Genomic DNA, 18042 nt, shown 5'->3' with positions numbered 1-18042 from the left:
CAGAGTCGAAGGCGACCATAGACTGCATAGACTCTGTGTGTGTGTGTGTGTGTGTGTGTGTGTGTGTGTGTGTGTGTGTTGTTTTCGAATATGTATTTGGTTTTGTGTCTTCGTGTTGTTTTACCGGGAAGTCCTCACTTTTCAAATATTCTCAATGTGCCCTTCCTTCACTAAGAAACACTTTTGAAATATTTATCGCCTATACCCCTCCCTATTATGTTTCCCACGACCATCTTATCGAACATTTGCGTGTTTTTCATTCATTACATCCACCAAGACTATTTATATGTATCTTTTGAGGGCCACGTTGGCAACACTTTGTGTTTTCATCCTTGTGTCTGCGCTAGTCACTTCTAGCGAGGAAATCTTGCCCAAACCACCAGAACATTACTCGATCCAACCGTGAAATATGGGCCTTTTGCGGTGTGAGTTGATTACCCAAGTTCGATCAATCACCCCTCATGCCTCAAATGTTACTTGAAATCCAATCAATCCAAAGTTCCAATCTTCATAAAATGCATAGAACCAACGCCATATTGGGTTTGATATACTAATCAATCTAATATCGCTAGAATTGACCATGAGGGAGTTACATGGATGGAGCATTTGGTTTCAAATAGCAACTTACATTATGTGGTGGAGCGCCTTTTGTAATCTTTGTGAGAGGATCGTGACCGACCACAACCGATTTCTCTTCTGAGATTCGGGTGCAAAGATTAAGAAAGATAGTGCACAGATGGAAAACAAGAGTGCAGAGACCCAAAATGTTTTACATGGAAAACCCAAATGGGAAAAACCACGGGAATCCGCAAACTCTGAACATATCACTATACGGTAGGAGGAATATACAATAAGACACTCAAAGGCAACGACCTTGAGTTCTTCTTCGTCAATAGACAACTACTGAGTTACAACTTTGTTCTCACTCTCCTACTGTCACACCCTCGGTTACAAAGGCAACTACCACAATGTAACTATACAACGATGATCAACTACTAATGATTCTAGTCATAAAGTTTGCCCTAGTTTGTATTTATACTTATACAACTTTCTGGCTATTTACAAATATTGCCCACATGGGACATATTTAGACTATTTACAACCATAGTCTCCCGAATCAATTATAAAATCGATTATTTAAATTTCGGTTTTCAAATTTCAGCCTCCGCTGAATTACTCATCGACTCCATCTTATTCGACTCTCGTTTAGAGCATTCATACTGGACACTCACTCATACCTCCTCGTATCCATCCACATGCACACACGTGTGCATGTGTTCACATACGTATCGACTCACAATTACATTTATGCCCCCTACACATACACAACAACATTATGATAACATTCGACCCTCGCTCATCACACTTGACTCTCCGTACATCTCGTACGAGGTAACACAATATGGCACGCCCGTGGGAAAGTGCCTTGCATGTCGATCCCACATGCCTTGATGATGATATTTCTTTGACCAGAACTTCCATCGGTCCTTTCAACGATTGACTCCCTCGATCGGAATGCTTGACTCAAACACATTTGTCGGTCAGCAAATCTTCCGCGACACGAACATTCTCGTTCTGTCGACTTACGAACTTCGTAAAATCATTTGGGTCGTCAAAAATATGTTGTATGTATGTGTGTTCTTCCTTTATTTTGAGTTGTGTGTGGTCGATCACGTCCATTTCTTTAGGTGGATGAGTTTTCAAAATTTTGTATGTGCCCTTTGATTTTTAAATTTAAATTTAAAATTTTATTTTTTATTTTTTCAATGCCATCATGTTTTTCGAAATTCTTCGAATGCCCTCAAGTTTTCAAAACTCCTCGAATGCCCCTTATCGTTCTCTTTTTCCCTCTTTTTTTCCGTTTTTGTCTTTTTCTTGCCTCTTCTTCCTCTTTCTTTCTGTTTTCTTTTCCCGCTTCTCTACTTGCCTTCTTGTCTCTCCTCTCTTCTTCTGTTGTTCTTCTATATTTGTCTTCCTCTTCCTTGCTCATTTTTCTCCATCCTCTGTCTTAAGCCTTCTCTGCCTTCTCTTCTATACTCTCTACTTTCTTCTCTGTGTGTTCTAGTTCCTTCTCTCATTCCATGGTCTCTCCGTCACTATCTCCATTTCTTTGTCTCTGTCGTCTACCGGCCACTCGTGACCGTTGGTTGTCGCCGCTCCTCTATCTGTCGCCGATACTATCCGGCCCGTTGTTTTGGCGTCAGTTGTCCAGCCTTTCTGGGCGCATTTCAGCCACTTCGGCCATTCCGGCCATTTCTGTGCATTTCAGCCGCTTTGACCGCAACCGGCTCCTTTCCGGTGGTTGCCCTTGTTTTGCCGTCATCATCGTTGTTCCGACCGCTCTTTGATTGCTTGTCCTTCTGGTCCTGCATCCGCGGTTGTCTCCATCTACATATTGGTGTATCTCCTTCCGACCGGTTGTCGTCTCTGTCCATCTATGCCTCGTTTGTTGTTGTGTGTGTCTGTTTGGCCCTTCGTTTCAGCGTCATCTCCGATCCGGTCGTTGATTGTTCAGCCACCGCCATTGCTCTGGCCGGTTCCGTCTCTGTCCGGGCCTATCTGGCCACTCCGGCCACTGGTCGGCTATTCCGGTTGCTTTGGCCACTCCTCGGCTCTTGGTTGCTCCGGTTGCCTCCGTTGCGGACTCCATCACCGTCTCTGTCGGTTTCGTCGTCGTCCGATACTGTCCGTCATCCTGGCGGCCTGTTTGCTTCCCTGACCTTGTCCGGCCCTCCGGCCGCTCCGGCTGCTGTCGGTTGGTGATGACCGTTCCTGAAGCCTCTCTCATCTTTGTCGGCCCTGTCCGGCCGGTCTGTTCAGTCGTCATCCGGTTGTCAGTCGTTGATATCTGACAGTTGTCTCTCCGTTCGTCGCTTTTCGGCGTCACTGTTGTTGTTTCGGCTCTGTCTACTCTGACGGTCGCCCGGCCATTACGGCCGCTTCGGTGCCAACCAACTCTTGTTATGGTTCCAACTTTTTCCGTGTTGCTTCTCTGGAAACTGGAAACTGTGAACACGTCCCATTCCGGTACCGCACATCTTGCTGGCCCACGCTCCACACATTGCGTCTTCCTCCGCAGTCTCCTTGGAACACGCACACGTTGCTGCTAACCGCACATTTGCACATTGTCATTTCCATTCTCGCACACTCGTGTAACGCCATCCTTTTGCAACTTGTTTTGCAACTTCCACTCATGCATTGACACCGTTTTTGTACATCTTGGCCAACATTTCTCGGACATTTAGGGCAAAAATAGACCACACAAAACATTCACATATAGAGATTAATTTGTTGTAGAATTGTGCAGCAGTCAATCTTGTCAATCTTCCATTTCTGATTTCTTCCGCCTTTTGTTGCATATCGCCATCATTACCCGGACATCTCTTACATATCATCATCACTATGCCTCACATTGTCACGTATCATTCTTCAACTCCGTCTCCAAAGGGGGGTCGCCTTAGTGGTCGCCAAAAGGTGTTGTATGTTTTAGGGGTAGGGTTAAGGACGATGATAATCATGATAAACATAGACATGGTGGTTATGATGATGATGGAGAGTATGGGATTGATGGCGAGAGAGATCATGTGCATTGAGAAGCATTGCGGGGTGGGGGGTGGTGCCTAGAATGGCTCCACCCCCCTCCCAAGGGGGTTCAACATTAAGGGGAGGGAAGAGAGAGAGAGAGAGATGAAAAGAGAGATAGATAGAGAGAAATGATTCATTTTTCATTCATTCCCCATAAGGGGGTTAAATAGTACAAGAGGGGGTAGATACAAAGGGGTGTAAGCCCCCTAGAGCATTCATACTGGATACTCACTCATACCTCCTCGTATCCATCCACATGCACACACGTGTGCATGTGTTCACATACGTATCGACTCACAATTACATTTATGCCCCCTACACATACACAACAACATTATGATAACATTCGACCCTCGCTCATCACACTTGACTCTTCGTACATCTCGTAAGAGGTAACATCGTTCTTCCCATCCGGAGGGACATGTTTCCCAACACTTCGAGGCACCTATAGAAGGAAATTTGGTGTACAAAGAAAGTAGCTCGATAAGTCTATAAATCAAGCACGTGTGTGTGTGTTTGTCTTGTGTTGCGTTTGTAATGAAGAAACCCACGTGAGAACACTCATGGTGACCACAAAGTGGATATATGTACATATATCTCGTCTCTCTCTAATTCCACTAATTAATGTGTTCGTTATTAACCTCCCCATTCTCATTGCCCTAGTTCCTTTATTCACTCCTAGCCAATCACGTCCTTGTAAATGTTTGTTTTGTTTTGTGACCAATGCTTCAATATTGCTTATAGAAAAGGGTCTCTAATACTCTATGTATACATGGAGATGTGATTGCCATTTTCATGGATACATTCACTTTATTGCTTTATCTCGAATTTCCAATCACTCCTCTATTAATTATCTATACTGATTCCATATATTAGGGTCATCCGTCCTATTTCCAAACTTTGGCTTCCCTATATGGGGCAAACATGGTAGGTGTTTATAGCACAATCTAAGTTTCACTTTTCACAACTTATCATTCTTCCCATAAAGATTTGGTGCCCCCAATTCATGATGCACTTTCTTCCTCCCACTTCAACGTTACAAAATTTGAGCATTGTAAGAAAAAGGAAAAAGAGTCTCGTGATAATGATCAAAGTCAACCCGCAATTCCATCGAATTCACATAATGGTAGATAACATAATAGAGATGACATATTTTATTTGATTTAAGGTTCCTTGGAGCCATCAGTTTAGAGTATTGATCGAGTACACATAATGTCTTTGAACCACAATAACATATCTCATCTAGTATTTACACTACCAAAGTTGTATATCACCATCATTATATATTAAGTGGTTTGTCCATTTATTTGATAAATAAGGCATTTTTGTGTATGAATGTAAGCATTATATATGTTGTAGATCGTAGACAAGTTCCAAGATATTTTAATGAATAAAGTGCTTTCCACGTGCTCTTATGTTTTTGTTGTACAGATCAAAATCATCGTTGATCAATTGTTGGCCTTTTAGACATAAGTGTTTGTTTACTAGAATTTTGAATCCATGGGTGACTTATTGTAGGTATACACGAGTTTTACCTTGGTACAACCTCATTTATGCATATTGGTTTCAATGTCAGTTGATTACAATTGTTGTTGAGTGCGAATGCTAGGAATGGAACTAGCATGGATGGTAGGAACCAAATTGTTGAATTCTTTCTACACATAATCGATTGCTCCATAAGTATTAGCAAAAGTGGACATTCATCTCTAAGGCATCCTTACTACTTATAGTTTGTAGAAATTGATTCACCATCATAAAGTTTGGTTGGGGAACAATGTTACCTCCATAATTTGTAGGGTTTCATTTCTTAACCTAAAAACATTACTATGTACCATAAGGTTCAAGATATAATGCACTTTACATTCCTCACTATTTACATTCTAGCACGAACTTTTGACATGACTTGATAAAATATAAACTTAGACATTTCTACTATTGAAATATTATAAATTTCCCCTCATTTTGCCAATATAACAATATGTGGTGTCATAAGTTATAACCCATGCTTCAAATAAAAAACTAAATCAATTACATCATTCCTTCGAAATTTCGTTGCGTTTCAAGATTATTATATGTAACAATATATGCCACTATCTTCATTGAATATCTCAAGTTTCTTTTTTAGGTTCAAGTCTCACTCGAGATAATGTAAATAATGTGATTCTTTATTCTGAGTGCTGCTCAGACCTATTTATTATAGTTTTTGCCCTTGCTTTATTCGTGTCCAATATGTGGTTTGACTATCTTAAAAACGATTTGGCACTAATGACCATATGTACCTTGTGATCACTATATTTAAAGTTTTGAATCTGATCTTTAAATTATACGAACACCAATAATAATCTATAGAAATTACATTATGCACCTCATTATTGAACTATGTATGGACCCATGCAACATGCCCTTACATGTCTGCATTGAACCCTTCATTTTCCCACCTTCGACGCCCACACAGAAAATCCATTGCTCAATTTTTCAATATTGTGTGTGTAGTGACTACTGACAAGAGACAATCACATATTAACCACTTAGAAAAACATTGACTAGTGCAAAAATGATGTCTTATTGTGAAAAAACAAAGTAGGACTTCAAATTCAACACATACATTGATTCTCCGATCAAGAGATTTGTATAATAGAAGAGGAAAAAAAACATTATGCGACAAGATTGAGGTTATAAGTTATTCCTTGGAAAATAATTAATGCTCTATTTAAATCCATACATTTGTAGTTTCTCTTAAGCAACAATAAAGTATTATACTTGGAGTGGTTGCTATGATAATAAGTTGACAAATGCTCTTCGCAATTGATATATATATATATATATATATACACATACAATGTACAACATACGTGCACACATCAAAGCATCATTACAAATTAATTATAATCTGATATAATGTGTAAGAACATCTAATAGACTACAATTAAATTTTCGAGAAGTATAACTACATCTTAATTGTGTTATATTCTCTTACTTGCAAGAAAATTAACATATTTCAAGAGCGTGATAACCTCATTGAGCATAAAACCAATACACTTTAGAGCTATGGGTGTTATGGAGAATTTGGGAAACCTTAAGGGTGACGATGTAGTTCATATTTGAAAACTTGAGTGTTAAGGTAAATTTCCAAATACTCAAATGTGTTATTCCATCGAGACGCAAGCTCGCCTATCATTGCTTTTGTGAGACTTTTGACTTTTGAGTGGCAGGATATTGATTTGGTGAAACCCTATGTGTGAGGAGGAATGATTGAATGCCATTATTATTTGCATATTTAACAAATAATGCTATATCTAGAAGAAAGTGATATTAAGATTTCCACACATCTAATAAGAGCTAAGTTATACATTACATTTTTTAAATGTTAGAGCGAATCAATGAAGTCACTTAAGTCTCCAAATGATTGTAAAAAAAAGATGCAAAATGTTGATGGAGAAGTTTGGGGATATAGTCCATTGTTCACGGTGGTTGGTTTGCCTCCAAGACACCATATCAAATGTGCCGGTGATGAATATATACATCAGATTCATGGTGCATCACATGAAGTCAAAATAAACTTTCGAAAAAAGTTTACATTCGTGATCCCACCATAGAATTGTAGAAGAACAATAATGAAGAAAGTTAGGAGATTTTGTTAGTTGGTATGGTAGACAAAAGTTATATTTATCATGACATTGATTCGTGGAAAATAATTCAATGAAGCTATTTGACTTTATTGTCTCCACTTTTTGACATTTGCCAACAAAAAAGAAAAAGTGGGACTCATCTTCTTGAAGTATAAGCAAAGCAACTCATTACTCTTCCTCAACTGCCCCTCCCCCAAACTCTGTTTTTCTATTCTATGAGACAAGGTTGATGTTTTGTTGAATATGAAGGAAGTACAAAATCTGGCATCATAAAATCAAGTAAGCAAAAGCTTCACTAAAACTGTGAAAAATGGCTGAAAAGAGCCAACCACACAGTGCTTAGAAGGTCCAAATATAAGAAGGCACAAGTGGCTGAACGATGAGTAATTGTCAAATCAAAAAACTGGTTCACCAAATATAGCAAATTTTGTCTATCTCATCTTACGACTTTAGTTCTAGTATTGTTTTTCAAATTGTAGCACTCTAGTATTTTAAGGAATAGAAAATGATAGATATTGGTTAATGAACAAACACCAAGAATAGAAATGGTCATAAATAATAAGTGGTTTTTTTTGTCAACTCCTCTCCTCATTTTAGTTATAAGAAGCACAAAATCTTTGACATGTTGCTAAAAGGATTCTATTTCATATTTGGACATTGGAGCAAAACATAAACAACCAATCAATGCAAGTATTTTATTCGCCTTCATAATGCCACCTAGAACACAATATGATACACAAACTTTGAAAGCACGAGCATGAATGAAATGTCAACTTTGAGTTGATATATTTCACCTACGTGTCTCTAAAAGATTGTATTGGGTCGATAATCTTCCAATCAAGGAGCTATAACGCCAAACTCAAAGACTTTTCTTTTGCTTGCAAGAAAGATTATAATTAAAGACAGTTGAACCTCTTAATCAAAATGTGACATTTATGAATTGAACCAACTATTGACACTATATATACCAAACCATTCGACATATTGACAAAAATATGAGAATACGGAACCAATACTTCCATTTAACATGTGGATGCCATTTCATGCTACATTAAACAAGCTTGCATCATCGTCAACTCTTACATTCAATCATCTTTAGAACCTAATGCAAGCCTTATCATGACTATATCTAGATTCACAAAGGTGTTTTGTGTAAACGATTCCAATGCAAGTAGAGCATTTCAACATTGTGATTGATTTGCACACGCACGCACACGCACACGCGCACACACACACTTATTTCATGATTTATTGACACATATAACACTTCAACTTTTGGGTGATGTGAACAAGTAATAACTAGCAACAATCAAATATGAATACGAACGAATGTTTAGTAGTGGCTAACCAAGAGAATGGATATTGAGCATCCTATCATGTATACACCATTTTTTATTTCCTTTTCAAAGAACAATAGCATGCTACCTTTATAAGGAGACATCAAGAGCACAACATTTCCTTGCCTCCTTTTCCATCTATATATCAAGATTTGTAGCTCACATTTTGCTTTTGTGCTCAAGAATCATGCTCATAAACATTTAGATGGATTTAATTATGCTCCATATTTCATCGTATTCACTATATCTTCATCAAATATATGCTGCCTTTCCCCATGATAGATTCATCACTCACTCATCAGTTGAAATTCCTCTAGGCATTGACACACAAAATGGCAAAGGCCAATTGCTTGCAATACAACTTCACGCACCTACTTTGGCATGTATTATGGGTTTGAATTTAAGAATGATAGCGTTGACAAATGTGAGGCATCATAAAGAATTTCTTACAAAAGTGAATTTCATTGTTATGCAACAAAGACAATACAACGCCAAGCAACTACTCCATGTGCAAAGAAGCTCAACCCATAACACTAATGTCCCTTGCAACTACCAATCACTATCACCTTTCACATCTAATTTGCCAATCAATCATAGGTAGCACCAATGCAAACTAGCAATAAAAATCATTTATCTTCAACAATTGTGGATGTTTCGACACATTGGGGCCAATATAGCAATACCTCAAATAAGCTTGCAAACTTCTTGTATGATTCTAACACCTATCAAACTCCGTTAATGTCTATACAACGAAAAATGGTTTAATTGTTTTTTGAGAGTCAAGAACAACGTAGCTGACATGGGATCTAAAACCAAACTATGGAAGCCAAAATCCAACTCTTAAAAGGAATTCCAAACAACCATTATTGCAAGAAAACTTCAAGATTGAGACGAATAACAATACACCTAGTATTGTATTCGTAGCACACCTCTATATTCAAGAGAGTCAAACACTTAAAAGACCTCTTACATTATACCAAAACAAATTTTCATTACATAGAATTTAATATACAATATTGATCCTTGATGGCGCTTTGCAAGAAGTCCTTTTCTCTATCATAAAAAAAGATTGGAAACCCATTCATGAGTTAACTATAAAACAAACTCACTAGGGTTAGCCAAGAAGCTAAAGACTTTGTATGGGTGGTAAAGGGCAACATAACTCAAATGAAGACCCTATGTTCGATCATATATTAAATGTTTTTAAGCACTATACATGAAATGTCGGTCATGTGCTAACGATCAGAGAGGCATGTTCATTAAGCATCTGAGAGTGATTATGTTCGCCTTCATATGTGACAATTAGCATGTTTGGGTCGTCGAGGGCACGTTCTACATGCTTACGGGCTGGGCATCCTCTTACTGTGCTACATTTGTAATATCCCCTGTTGACACACAAGTAGATCAATCACATTAGCTTTCACAGTACCACATCGAACCAGCCAAATTCATCTGACATTAATTCACGTAACAAGAAACAAACAGTAACCAGAAACATATGCCACATTCAGCTTAAGACTAATCTATATAACTAGAAAGAATCTCCAAAAGATTTAGTCATTCAGGTTAACACCACTCATTGTCACCAGAACCATATGCCACAATTCGGCTTAACACTACTCGTATAAACAGAAAACATAAGCCACATTCACCTTAACACTAATCCATGTAACTAGAAAGAAACTCTATCCAGAAAACATATGCAACATTTAGTGTAGCACTAATCCATGTAACCGGAAAGTAATGGCAAATTCAGGTTAGCCCTAATCCATGTAACTGGAAAGAATCCCTAACCACAAAAAACATGCCACATTCAGCTTTACGATAACCCAGTAACGAGAACGATTCCCTAACCACCGAAAATAAGCCACATTCAGCTTAACATTAATCCATGCAACTAGAAAGAACCCCTAACCACAAAGAATATGCCACACAGCTTAACACTAATCCATGTAACAAAAAAAATGCCACATTTAGCTGAACAATATTCAATGTAACCAGAAAGGAATGCCACATTCTTCTTCACATGCATATGTAATTGATAACATATGCCACATTCAGTGGAACGCTAATCCATGTGGCTGGAAACATATAAAACATTTAGTTTGATACCAATCCATATCACAGAGAACATAGGACCATTTAGTTTAACAATAATGCATGCAATTGGAAACGTATGGCATATTTAGGGTAAATTTAAGCAATGAAACTGGATTAATTATGCCATCCTTAGCTCAACATCAGTCCATGTAACCAGAAACTAAACCTAGCAAATAACACAAAGTTTCTCTTCCGAAACTATCCAAGAATGGTAAAAGAACTCAACAAAAAATGTCCAACTTACCTAGGGTGAGGAGATCCTTTGATGGGTTTCTGTCCATATTTCCTCCAGGAGTACTCATCTGGTGGTATATCTGCCATTTTTGCACTGATCGCTGGAACCCTGATCACCCTTTTGTTCCTTGACTTTCTGTAGGTTTCAAAATACCCAGTTTCTTTTAGCATAGTTTTCATGGTTGATAACTTGATTCTATTGTTTAATTCACTAAATCGGTTTCGTATACTTTAGATATGCTTTGCTCTATATATTACTGCGAAAAAAGACCGCCCAAATTCGTAAAAAGAATGAGCAATTAATTTAGGATAAATCGGAGAATTTATTTTACAGTAATGTGATTATAAGTTAGATGGAATGGTGAATTGATATATGTTTTTGGAGTGTTACCTTTTTTTAGGGCAATGGCACCTTCCAGAGCTATGACATTTTCCTTCTGATGATTTCCCAAGGGAGCATTTCTTCTTAGACAAGGGGGGTTTCCCTCCACCTGCATAGAGATTGTGGAAAACAGAGTTCTTTTCTTTGTTCACACTACCATCAATACAGAGGGAGGACGCAAAAGAGGTAGTAGTGGTGGAAGGGGGAGGGGTGCAACTCGTAGAATGAGATGGAGTGGGCTTATTACTACTGCTATTATTAGTGTTGGTTTCACTTGGATTCACAATTGCAGAGCCTTGAAAGAAGAAATGCTGTTGTTGTGAGGGGGGTGCTCTGTAAGGCACGATAGAGCTCGGGCTAGAGATAAGGTTAAGGTTAATGTTAGGTTTAGCGTTAGGGTTAGGACTGGGGCTAACTTTAGGGTTAGGGTTTGGTTGATGTGGGAGCATAACATGGCCATTTTGAGGGGCAAACAGGGTATTTTGGGAGGGTATGTGAATTGACATGGGGAAATGGGCACCATGTGGCATGGATGGGGGACATGATGACGGTGCTGCTATCCATGCCTCGGTCTTGTTGTATGTCGCCATCTTGGACATTGTATTAAGAGCATGATCTGACTTTGCCCTAGCCATGGGCATGCAAGTCGATGTTGCATGGCGTGGATCGAGATCAGGCTGGGCATTTGGATGGCCATGATGAGGGTGGTTTGGCTGGACATTTGGCCGGAAATTCGTATGCTCATGATTATGATGCACGTGATTAGGGCTATCCGGTGACAAAGAAGAGGAAGCCGTTCCTTTCATGATGGCCGAAGAGTAGTCGAGATCGAATCCTTCCGAGGAGCTCGAGCTCATGGCAGGGGCTTCCATGAGGGCGGACAACGATGTCCGCCCACCGCCAACCGATGTCCGTCCGCCCGACGCCCGGCGGAACCTAGCATGACCTGATCGGCTCAGGATGGAGACCACCTTCTTGAACTTCGAGAGGGTCTCATCTGCCGCAGTAGAGCAATCCTCTTGCATGTGTAGAAAATCATAGCTATTTTGACTCTGATTGCCACAGTTCTTCAGTGAACCATAGCTATTGTTGGTGGTGGTGGCGTGGGTATATTGTTGTTTTTGTTGTTGGAGTTTGTGGGAGGAGAGAAGGTGGATGAGGGTTTGCATGCTCTCAAGGCCAGCAGAGGCAGCCTCTTTTGCATCTCTGTCTCTCTCCAGTGTTGAGAGCCTGTTGTAATCAAGCAATTCCAGGGCCATGGGAGGGTAAGGAAGGGGGTGGGGGGGGGGGGGGGAGAAAGAGAGAAAGAGAGAGAGAGAGAGAGAGAGGGGGAAAGAGCGCAAAATTATTGAGGAATTATATTTTGGGAGAGAACATAGAACTAGCGAATTGATGAAAAAAAGGAAGAGAAGTCTGGATTGATTAGGGTTTGATTATGATGAGAACCCAAAGAGGGTTTGATGAGAGAGGGAGACAGAGAGGGGGGGGGGGGTGGAATTTGGGTACCTAGAAACAATAAAGGAAAGAGAAAGATGAGGGGAGATAAAAGTAAACACAACCGAACCCCACTACATACTTGGAGCAGTTCAACTGCAAAGACCTGTGGAAGATGTGAGAGAGAGGGAGAGAGAGAGAGAGAGAGAAAGAACAGGGGAAGAGAGAGAAAGAGAAAGAGAAACAACAGGGGAAGAGAGAGACGGTGAACAGGGGAAGAGAGAGAGAGAGAGAGAGAGAGAGGACAAGAAGAAGGGCTCTTAGCTCTGATGTCCAAGGAGAAAGAAAGAAAAGATAGGAGGCGAAGAAAGAGAACGAGTGTGGTCTAGAAGAGAGAGAAAGCGGGGGGGAACAGGGGAAGAGAGAGAAAGCGGGGGAGGAACAGGGGAAGAGAGAGAAAGAGAGTGCCAGAGAAGAGAGAGGAGAGGGAATGAGAGGAATAATAAGGAAGAGAGAAAAGGAAGAGGGGAGAAGAGAGGAGAAAAGGAAAATGAGTAGAGAGGGAGAAAGAGAAAGGTGGAACAGAGGAAGAGAGAGAGAGAGAGAGAGAGATAGGAGCATACATTACATACATACATGATGCATGCATGCATGCATGCCATGTGATGGGCATGGTAATGTGCCACACATGCATGGGATGGATGGGGCATGGGCATGGGCATACATATATGCATGTGCATGGTCATGGGCATGGTAATGTGCCACACATGCATGGGATGGATGGGGCATGGGCATGGGCATGGGCATACATATATGCATGTGCATGTGCATGTGCATGGGCATGGGCATGGGCATGGGCATTGGGCATCTTCTTGGTTGCTCATCTTCGTCTTCGGATGACAGACATCAATCAATCAAGAAGATTCACAAGACACATAGATTTTTGAAACCAAAACAAGAACAAGAAATAAAACGAAGGGAGAAAAGATAGCTAGGAATTCTTTGTGGGTCAAATAATGAAGGTGAGAAGGAAGGTGTGCCTGCGTGCGTGCGTGCGTGTGTGTCATGTCACTTTGTTTTGAATAATGAAAGACTTACCATTGAAATTTAATAAGAAAAAAGCTTGAGTCTCTCATCACTAGTCAAAGATCAAGTTTAGAAGATCAATGCATGTTTCTATGTGTGTGTAATATGTATGTATGTATGTTATATATATATATATATTTGGTGCCTTGAGACTCGTACCTGGTCTGACTAGTTAGTAGTGGCTGCCACTCAATATTTCCTTCTACCTACTACCCACCCGCAGTCCATCGATGTGACTCCCCACATCATCATGATGTTTCGTTTCTCGATCATTCCATCATTTGTATGTGGCACGCTTTTGTAGGAATGACTTTCCAATGTTGGTGACTTACGTGGTTACAACCATCCAATGTGTGTTTCAAGGACATATTGTAGCATTGATCCCTCTGCCTAAACCCCTTATCGTCACGAGCGACCAATATGGCAAATTCATGATGTTTATAGCATGGTTTCGGTTTCGCAACAATGTGCTCACCTTAGTATTAGTGGTATCAAGTGAGACACGGTAATTGTTGACCATTATGTGATTCAGAATCAAGTTGACGGTCTTGAAAAAGCGTTTGGTTTAAGTTCTAATCTAAGGATCCTTGTTCATTTTGCCAATATGCACGCCCTCATATGACTTTGTTGTTGCTCAAGAATATGTAATTATAGGTTCTTGTTACCTTATGATGAAAAACACATGTTTCATCACACCTTCTTTGCTTCACCCTCTACTCCATGAGTGATTGATATGCGACATCTTTGTTGTATACAATTGTTCATTCTATCATAAAACTCTTCTTTGTGACATATAAAGCATACTTGTGCATTTTGTTTTAGCATGATTTTGTTGCTATTGTGAAGTTATGGTGGTGATCATACCATTTTGGAACATCAAACTCCAATTGAATGTACCCTCTTCCATAGGGCAAGATTGCCTATAAGGGTATAAGAAGATGTGCCATGGTAATGTTACTAATTTATTTATGTCATTACTAAGAAAGATGCAATAGTGCGACCAACCATTATTTAGTTCCAAGTCATGTTGAGTTGATGACATTTGTTTAATTCTCCACCTTCTTTACAGAGTATGGAATCCAACAAGGTGTGACGCAATTAAAACATGCTCTATGAAATGGGTAAAATACATGAAACTTTGATTACAGCTACATAGATGGGCATGCAATTAGTCAAAACATTTAACAATGTATGTACATTTAACTTTGATTACCACTGCATAGATGGACATGCGATTAGTTAAAACATGCAATCTTGTATGTACATTCATGATAAATCTAGGCTAAACCCCTGATGATAACTCACTATTTCAATTCTTCCAAACCTTGCCTCATAGGCTAGGAATGGATGATTTGGTAATTGTAACCCAATTAATCAAACACAACCACTTCTAATTGTTGTACAATTTCAAAAGAGAAATAGGTAGATATACTTTTTAACATCAATGAGAAACTAAACCTTGATTTATGATATAGGTCGGAACCCATGGCAAGGTGAGATAAATTGAACTTGTCCAAGGCAAGACATGAATAGGTAACTTTGACACAATGGTGCAGGGAGGCTATAAGCGGATTGATAAAATAGCATATATGAGTGAGTGCAAGAAATTGAACCACAATCTATGTGATGAAGCATAGCCATGGCAAATAGAGATTAATTGAACTTGCTTGGGCCAAAATGTACATTAATTGATAAATCTTCTTGTTGGAGCCATTCTCTCCCTTAAAGAGAAAGTAAACTAAGTTGTATGGAAACAATTATGTAAATGCGGGACAAATGGCAATATCTAATATGTGTGTGTGTGTGTGTGAATGTACTTCATTCCATTCAATGAAGTCAATGGTTATGTAATATACTCTCTAAAGTGTGAGCTTGCACATCACTCACAAGCTATGTTATAAATTGATGTAGCAAAACAAGTTGCATTTACTTTAAAAAAAACTATTGTTCAAATATCACAAAGCAATAATGGGGTTTTATATGTGAACCAACACGTGTTTAACCTCTTATATCCCTTTCTTCATTTCTCGTCTTCACCTTATTTAGAGTCTCCAAGCATCCAATGAGTGATGTGATGGCGAGGAGGCTCATCAATATCTTCTACTCGTTTACATGCATACCATCTAAACTTTTCACTTATTGGATTATGGATCATCTAAGCTTGATCCACCTTTGTCACTTCTTTTTGGTTGTAACTTACACAACTAATGTCCATGGGATTGCTTGAAGAAGCTAACTTCTTGCAATCAAATTTGATTGAAAGCATTACAATTGTAGGTCATCCAAATGCTCCAAACGAAGCTCCAAATCACTAAGGTTTGAATGTGTTTGTCACTTCTATTTATCCAATTGTTTATGTTCACCCATGCAATAATTGAGATCAATATCATGAAGAGATTGGCTATTGGATATCACAAGATGAATATTGTTAGTATCACTTAAATGGTTGATGTGTCTACAATGGTGCAATCAAGTGTTGAAAGGAATTATTATCATATCAAGCATTATGTATTTCTTTATCAAATAAGTGGCAAGCTAACTATGCCATGTCCTCCTATGGACAATGCTTGAGGAACAATTCCTAAATCCCAGTCTTGTACCCTTTTCAATTTGTTTTTCACTTGGGGAGTGAAAGCTTAGCCTTCCCATCATGTGAGTTGTTCTTTGTCTACCCAATGTATTGGGTCTATGGTAATTGAGCTTTGTAGGAACCTTGTCCTAAGAGACGCTGCACTTACGAGAGTGAGTCTCCTCAAAATATTTTACAATTTTCCATTATGCTCTATTTTGGATGTGAATCTTATGGGGTGACGCATGCTTACATTTCCATTTTTCATATCCTCAATCTAACCTTGTGATAAAGATCCTCACTATTATATTATGACCAACAAGGTTTTTTTGCATCATTATACATATGATACTTTCATGGAAAGGAAAAGAAAAGAAAAAAGAAAGAGACCGATACAAGCACTAGGAAAGGTAAGGCTTTAAATTAAGCTAGGTTTGCTTTGCGATGCATTAATTAAAAATAGCTTTATAAATATCAATAGAAATATAATATTACAACCCAAGTTTGACTTAATATTTTCTACTGATGCCTTAGTGCCAAAAACAACTTTTCAATGGCAATACATCAATAACTTATCACATGTATGAGAAGTGCATTCTCGCTACTATACAATGCCATTGTCAATCACTTCCCACATAAAAAATCCCTGCCACATTGTTATATTTCACATCATTCCAATTCTTTTTCTGCGTTTTGAAAATTTCTCGTGTCATCATGCAACTTGAATAGATGCCTCTATTATTTTGCTGCACATTCTATCACATTGCCACAACATTAGCATGTCCATAGTATTACTTGACATAGATATTAATACAACCAATTTCATCATTGTTGTTTCATTAGGATTACCATGCATGCAATTGCGGCATATGATGTGTCTACTAATGTTTCTATTGGTGTTGGCACTACCATGGTAGCATTCATTGTCACCAGTATTGTTGTTACTCGTTACTATTACTAGTACATCTTACTGATATCGTTGATACTCAAACCACTCATAAACATAGACTAATGAGATTAGTGTATAATTGTTACCACTCATAATCATTATATTTTGTCAACCACTTGTTTCATCTAGTGTTATTACTATTTTTTCATCCACTCCTTTTGCCACTTTTTTCTTCACATGCCTCCTTCATGGGTTGTCCTCTCATCACCACCATTATTGTTCACCCATGGTTGCTATTGCTATGAATTCTTGTACCCTTTTCTTATCTTCCATATTTCCTCCTCATCCGTATATCTAGTTGTGTGAATGTGGTTGCTTCTTCGGTACGACTTTATATTGAAATCTAAAGATGGAAACCATTGTTTTAACTATTTTAATCTTATTTGCACTAGAAGCAATGCGTATTTGCACCTCTTTTCTAAAAGTCCATCTATGATGATCTCATCTACATAGATCCATTGTATTTATCTCTCAAGTCCTTTTTCTTGGTCAGAGTCATATTGAAGATGTGTTCTTATACTACATTGTCATTTATCCTAGAAAACGCTAAGGAAATGAAGACAAAATTCACCCACTTTCCATCGGCGAATCATGGTTTCACACATGCCCAAATATTTTGAGATATTTGGTTTGTCTAACCTACATCAGTACCGATGTATTTTGTAGTTTTCAAGGCAGAAGTCAAAGCTTGATCCTTGAGGTAGATATCATCCCTTGTTGCTTCTTGACTAAAATAT

The 18042-nt window shown here is 38.8% G+C and overlaps 1 protein-coding gene across 1 annotated transcript; it reads right to left on the bottom strand.

Annotated features, from left to right (window-relative positions):
• Positions 1–9522: 9522 nt before the first annotated feature.
• LOC147869811 (uncharacterized) lies at positions 9523–12543 on the bottom strand. Its single transcript, XM_087333408.1, has 3 exons — positions 11277–12543; positions 10896–11021; positions 9523–9936 (listed from the first exon to the last, which is right to left on the bottom strand). Exons 1-3 carry the CDS (start codon positions 12524–12526, stop codon positions 9780–9782), a joined length of 1533 nt encoding a protein of 510 aa, XP_087189534.1. The 5' UTR covers positions 12527–12543; the 3' UTR covers positions 9523–9779.
• Between the last annotated feature and the right edge of the window lie 5499 nt (positions 12544–18042).

This window comes from Azolla caroliniana, unplaced genomic scaffold (genome assembly GCF_043228905.1).
Source record: "Azolla caroliniana isolate FFs.n. ecotype wild unplaced genomic scaffold, voAzoCaro1.0.p SCAF_1, whole genome shotgun sequence".
Taxonomy (NCBI): Eukaryota; Viridiplantae; Streptophyta; class Polypodiopsida; order Salviniales; family Salviniaceae; genus Azolla; species Azolla caroliniana.
This window is presented reverse-complemented; position numbering and strand designations above follow the sequence as displayed.

Bases quoted from the DNA above. Each gene is read 5' to 3' on its own strand.
- LOC147869811 (XM_087333408.1), bottom strand. From the start codon at position 12,526: ATGGCCCTGGAATTGCTTGATTACAACAGGCTCTCAACACTGGAGAGA. The intron at 11,022-11,276 runs GTAACACTCCAA...TGAAACCTACAG, and splicing joins TGCCATTGCCCTAAAAAAAG to AAAGTCAAGGAACAAAAGGG. The intron at 9,937-10,895 runs GTAAGTTGGACA...GTGTGTCAACAG, and splicing joins AAAGGATCTCCTCACCCTAG to GGGATATTACAAATGTAGCA.